The 6,672-nt window shown below is 33.5% G+C and overlaps 2 protein-coding genes across 2 annotated transcripts; one reads left to right on the plus strand and one right to left on the minus strand.

The window, feature by feature from the left end:
- Positions 1-254: 254 nt before the first annotated feature.
- Positions 255-4,932, plus strand: TRIADDRAFT_56552 (uncharacterized protein; the record flags this gene model as incomplete). Its single annotated transcript, XM_002112449.1, has 13 exons — positions 255-581; positions 1,965-2,069; positions 2,276-2,394; positions 2,602-2,669; positions 2,719-2,824; positions 2,910-3,082; positions 3,183-3,382; positions 3,533-3,751; positions 3,894-4,021; positions 4,145-4,252; positions 4,368-4,433; positions 4,537-4,647; positions 4,782-4,932. 13 exons carry the CDS (start codon positions 255-257, stop codon positions 4,930-4,932), a joined length of 1,881 nt encoding a protein of 626 aa, XP_002112485.1.
- Positions 4,933-5,586: 654 nt separating this feature from the next.
- On the minus strand, positions 5,587-6,672 carry TRIADDRAFT_56553 (uncharacterized protein; the record flags this gene model as incomplete). The annotated part of the gene is made up of 3 exons (XM_002112890.1): positions 5,587-5,702; positions 5,820-5,935; positions 6,536-6,672. 3 exons carry the CDS (start codon positions 6,670-6,672, stop codon positions 5,587-5,589), a joined length of 369 nt encoding a protein of 122 aa, XP_002112926.1.

A 6,672-nucleotide genomic window follows, 5' to 3' on the forward strand; every position in this document is an offset into this window, starting at 1 on the left:
GCGATAGTATATAGCCTACACTATTAGCTGTCCGTACGTCGCCTAAGGTGATCAAGATATAATTAGGAATCTGCCGTAGTGTAGGCTATCAAGGCACTGTAAACACTATTTGAGCAAGTCGATTACACCACATAGCTATCAGGATAAAATGATGGATTCAAAAGTTCAACTTTCTTGGCCATTAGTCGATGTTTCCTTGCTAGCTGGCTAGGTTGAATAACTGCTCCAAAATGTTCTCCTAAACTCATCAAGAAATGGCTGACGAACTAGAGAGATTTCGTAAAGATTGGCTGCATGAAATCGATCAGGGAGTTGAAAAAAATAGCAAGAATTTAAAGGAATTAGGCAGTACAACATCAGAAGTTGGCTCAGCTAAATTTTCACAAAGTTTACAGGATATTGTTGGCACCGTTTTACCCTATCGTCGCTATGAGCAATTGATCCATCAATCTTCTAGTAGTCATCAACAAGATTTATCCAGCAAGGATCAATTAGGTAAAAGGAAAGGAAAGACAGATGAAGTAATTGGTCGTAGGAAATTGCCTAAGCATGATTTTGTTAGCGCACTCATTGCAGATCTGGTAAGTATATAGTATGGATTTCAAAGTCGGTTTTGCTCGTCGAAGCAGAGAGATTTTTTCACTCTTGCAGCTAGATGACCTAGTTGATATTCCCCACTATTTTATCCTTTAATAATGAAGAAATAACGAATCCAATCCAGTAATCAACTGTGTTATTTAGATAGGGTTTGGCTAGTGCTGATCTTCTTTTCGCGACTACAGATGTAAAAGTAAATTAGTTGCGCTCGTATCGAAATGTTTTTGTTAACTGGTTTAGCTATATAGCATGGATCTCCAGTAGTTCTGCAGGTTCACGAATATACTCGTAGTCGATCAAGGTTCCCTTCATGCTGACTAGTTTAGGTTAAGCAATGATCAATCCAATTTAATTCTATATGTGGAAAGACAAAGTTGAAAATAAACCCAATAGATGAGTATAACAGCAAGGCACAATATAGAGCACTAGATTAGTTATTAAAAATTGCCTAACCATCACTCTCATCACTTATAAATTCGAGTACAGCAAGACATTTTTGGACTTTACAACTGCAATAAATCAACATTCCCTTCGATACTGTATCACTTAAGAAAAAGAAAAATATAAAAGGATAAATTTTACTCGTAGCCCTACAACTAGAGAAGGTTACCATTCCTCCATTATTGCCTGGTAGTAGAAACTTTTCGATAAAATAAAAGAAAGAGGAAGAGAAGTCTCTGCTAGTGGTACTGTATTATTAATTAATTATAATTCTTGGAGTAATGATGAATCCAACTTAGTCAGCTGGTAACCCTGAAATTATAGTACATCAACAGTCCTCCATCAGTACGTAAGCAATGATGAATCCTATTTAATTTACCATAAAATTTTTTCTATTGCATGAATCTGTTAACTCTTTTATTGCCAATCTTGTACATGAAAGTCAACCGTACTCTTGTGGAGAGAAAATAGATTTTTTTTATTAGTACTCTCAGTCTTTATCTTCAGTCAGACTTATAAAGTCAATTCTAGCTCTTAAAGCTGCAAGGTAATCTGACCTAAAAGTCGATAATACTAAAATGCAAGTAATTTAGATTCCCACAGTAAACAAATCAAACTGCAGGTTGGTGTTTTTACGCAGGCTTTAGATTTGTGATAGGAGCTCTTAAAATTAACCAATCGAAAAAATTTCTCCTAACACAGTATTCCCATTACTTAACCTCTTGTTATTTTTTAATTCAATCATCAACAGTTGCCATAACCTACGTAATTCGTACTCTCGGGCTAATTATTTACAACATGACGATAAACTTTCAAAAAATTGAATATTGCATGAGTGTATTTCTCCCTAGGACTGGAATGAATGAGTAAATTTACGTGTACCCCTACACGACAATACGTTAACTTATATGCCTAATATATTTTAGGACGAGGTTTATGCTTTGCCCTTTTTTGATCTTGAATTACCCAAAGAACTTTGCTACCAAATATTCATATATCTCAGCTATCAAGATTTATGTCATTGTAGCCAGGTAAGACATGAATAAGATTTTACCATCTAGCAATAAGTAATCCACTTGATGGGTTGCATTAGTGGTAATCATTTACAAATTGAGGTTACGTGCACGATGCATAGTGCATATATAATATTATTGGTATCTCATATCAACCTTATTGCTATCTTAACCGTTTCTTCATCTATAAAATAGCAAATAACTCTACGGATCGATTTTAATAGGTTAGTAAAAGTTGGAGGTCTCTAGCTGATGATGACGCCTTATGGCACAACTTATGTATAAAGTTTGGATTTACTGATCAAGATAATACAAGCGAGTCAACTGAAGACCCACTAGAAGGGTAAATACTGTTGCTATTAACCAGTATACAGTACTAAAACAGAAACAGCTGTAAAATGACCAGATAAAATAGTTCCAATTAAAAATTTAATCAAGTACGCTAAAAGAAAAGATTATTCAAATTTTTGCTTGTTCATTTCAATATACTAAAACTAAAATATTCATTTATCCTAAAACAAAAATACACGCAGTTCATCTACATTTGAAGGCAGCTACTGGAAATCGATTATGCGAAAGAATATTACTTCTCAACGAAGACTCAGGAAACATTGGAGGGTAACTGCTAATATTGTAACAAAGTAATTATTACCATTATAAATAACAGATGGGGTAAATTTACAGGAACGAATATGCAAAGTCCAAGAATTTGAAAATACTCTTGGAGGCGTTTTATGTTCAGTGGCATTATCCGACAATCATCTATTAGCAGGGTAAAATCACGACTTTATGTCATAATATATTTTCTGTAAGCTCGTAAGGAAATGAAAAGCGATTGACACAATATTTTAAATGTAGCTATGGCCTAGGTGAAGTCAAATTGTATAATATCCATGATGCAGAGTTTGTTCGTACCTTTAATCCTATTCACCCCACTTTTGACTATGATGAAGATGGAATCATTGACAAAAGGTCTCCTGTTAATTGTGCAGCAATTAGCGGAAATTTAATTGCTACTGGACTTCGATATGGTACTTTCTAAATAAATAATTTAATGTGGCATTCCTAATTACAGGCAAATTGTAATGATTGATTATTTGACTGATTCTATGTATTAAATACATTCTTCAGGTAGTGTAGATATATGGCATATTGACTACGGTCCAACGCCAATTCATCATTATAAATTAGAAGATTCTGTAAGTAATATAGCAATCGAGACTGAAAGGGACTTAGTAGTTGCTAGCTCAAGCAATAATTCCGTAAGAGCCGATATTTCAGACATGAACGGCCAATGGCAACTAGCAACTTCGTTTGATTTGTCTCATAATGTAAGTTGCAAACTGTAGTAAAACCTTGATATTATTTTATGATTGATACAATGATGGATAGCTCATGTTTATAAAATTTCAACTAAAATGATACTCTCATTTATTGTATTCATTGTAACGTTTACACCTTTCCACTATAAATCTTTCTAGATTACCAATTTAAAAATATCCGGTAATAAAGATGGCCTCCCAATAGTCGTTGCATCTTGTAAAGATGCCATTGTAATTCATGGATTCGATTCTGCAGATTCATCGATAACACTAGAAAAACTATATGGTGCTAAAATTACCAGCTTAGATGTAGCAGATGATTTTCTCGCCTGTGGTATTAGTCAACTAGGCTTCGAAATTCCTTCTGAGGCCCATAAGGTAATGGATAGACAACTATTTTGACATAATAAAGCCAGGGCTTATAAGTAATATCCTGCGGCATCATATCAAAAGCATTTTCAAGTTTAGTGAACTTTTCCTCAATGTATAATAACAGTTGTAACTTTTGACTTACACATAGCTCAAAATATTTTCCCTCCATACTGGAAAAATAACAAGTGTATTAAAGGGACACTTTGGAGATATCACATGTATAAACGTTTCAGAATATAAATCAAATTCGATCATCACTGGTTCTTCCGACTGCAAGTAGGCTATCCTCTCATTTCACTGGCCATAGAAATTGTTACAATCTTACATCGTTATAACACTAACGCTATAAGTTTATATTAAATACAGAAAAATGTTTGCGCTTCTATTTCTATTTAACAGGGTTCGAATATACGATCTTCGCTCTGAAAAGCCTGTCAATACTTTTCGGGGTAGTAGATCAAAAATTAATACTGTACAATCAGACGATGTAAAAGCCGTAAGCGGTTGGTAAGTTAACTATTTTCTGAATAACCTGTCGGTTTGATTATAAATATATATATAATTATTGATCATTTTTTGCGTGCACATAACTCACTCATTAATTTTGTACCAATTTTTGTAGTGAAAACGGTAAAGTATCAGTATGGGATAGGCGAATGTCTGCTTTATTATGGGAAACTTCATTCTCGTATGATAATAATAGGCATAATAATCGTCTTATAACCAAATACACATATATTTGATATGTTATTATTTCAACGTGTTAATACTTGGTCCTTTTCATAATTTAGATTCCCTATAAAATATTGTCACTTTAATACCTCATGCCTAGTTTTCGCTAATATTCCTGAAGAAGAATGTCAAGCTGAATCACCAATTGATGATATTGTATGGAATAGGAGGTTAGTAGGTGGTATGTAAACCCCGTTGTAGTTTTGGAATAATATTCTCTGGCTTAAAATTGTTAATTCTTAATTATTTGGAGTCACTCGGTGAATAGTTAATCCAGTTTAAGCTAAGATCATTTATTTTTCAGAAACAGAGGTAGACTAAGGTTACTCGATTTTTCGTCTGACGAGTATCAACCAGAGGAGATTGGTTTACCTTCCATCTGCTCATCTAAATACGATGAACCAATAGGATACAATTACAATATTCATTTGATGACACCATATGATCAAATCTGAAAAAGTTGCTTATTAGTTCTCTCATACGAAAGATTGAAAAGAGCTATTCCTACGTTGATATACAACGACTCTTTTCGAGCAAATTATCCTTCGGGCATGGAATTAAAGCCAATAACCTTGTAAATTTTATTGCAATATCTTAGAAATCCTTACATTAGCTACATTTGTTGTAAAATTATACGACTGCAGCTTTATTATGTAAGCCATATGAAAAGTGTATTGTATAAAGAACGACTTTGATGTAAAAACGAATTAAGCCTGCTAAAATAATGTATTATATGCTGCAAACAAGAATTTGCTACAATACTAGTTTTAATTATTTTAACTCATTTCACTTCACTATCACATGCATTATAAATCATCAAAATTCCTAACGAGGAAACGATTTCCTTTGCATCAGGATTTATCAATAGCTGCAATTATAGTGAAACTTATTCGAGTTTTGTTGTAGCTTTTATATCTTGATACAGACGCAGTATTTATATCACGTAAATTTTTTATACTGCAAGTAACCAGAAAATATTTTTAAGTAAAACATGATGGGAGATTAAAACTGCTCTAGAAATTATGCTATACAGCATTGCGAACCCAAAAATAAAAATGTAATTGGATTGAATAATAACTTTGCTTTTGCTGAAGTTCATAATAATCTTATTATTTGGCAGTGGTAGTTTGTATTGCTTCCTTAGCAGCTTTGATGATGACGTCAGGGTCTGGAAATTTTAACTTTCTTGGAGGACCCAGCTTGATGCCACTCCAAAGGAGTATCTCTAAAATTCAATTATATTCATCGTTTAAAAATGTAAAATTTAGACTTAGTCAACATTAACTTATTGCAGTTATAAGTATTAGCTTTTCAATGGTTTCAAAATTATTTTTATACTAACTATCGCCATCTTCCTTTGACAGGTAACATTCAAAACTTCCACGACGAGGCTTCTCAGGGTTGACTTGGCTTTCTATCTTTGGAAATGCCGTTTGCAGGGCTTTCACAAGCTCGTCGCTTTTACGTTGATATACGCGTCAGGACATGCTAATAAACAAGAATACATAACCTTAGTTTTAGAGGTCTTTTCACGACCCTAAATCCACACATACGCGTACAAATATCCATAAGAGTTGTCCGCATGTTCCATATGTTACTCGGTAGTAATCGCATGAAAATAACTGAATAGATTACAATAATATTATTCTTAAATATTGAATTGAAGAATAAGCAAGAACATGTCATACTGTACCCCATTGCTGCACAATTATATAATTATATCTAGTACCTAATGTCGAGGATAAAGTTATCATGGTTGTCATAATGGAACCTAATGAGTATATACTGTAGTCATACTGTATTACATCTAGGCAAAGCTGACGATAGAGTGCAGGATAGGATACCAGAATGATTTATAATGAGGAATTTTTTTAATATTTTCGTAGGCATGGGATAATGTCTTACTAATTATATAAACTTTTCGTGTTGGTGATGAGGTTACTAAGCATGCCAGAATAAGAAGAATCATTTAGCAAATTGCTATGTCTTGTTATTGAATTATACCTACAGAGGGTAATTTTAACAGGTTAAGGAAGTCAAGAAGGGTTGAATCCTTACCATCTTTCAATGATAAATTGCCCGTTAGTTTGAACTTTCGTCCGTTTCCTTTTTTTACCAGTCTCTCCTATATCATCGCTCGCTGCAGTATCTTTACGAGCAACTTTTTCTCCAACCTTTCTTTTCTTCGGTGGCAT

The sequence above is a fragment of the Trichoplax adhaerens genome, genomic scaffold (assembly GCF_000150275.1).
Source record: "Trichoplax adhaerens TRIADscaffold_5 genomic scaffold, whole genome shotgun sequence".
NCBI classification, from domain to species: domain Eukaryota; kingdom Metazoa; phylum Placozoa; class Uniplacotomia; order Trichoplacea; family Trichoplacidae; genus Trichoplax; species Trichoplax adhaerens.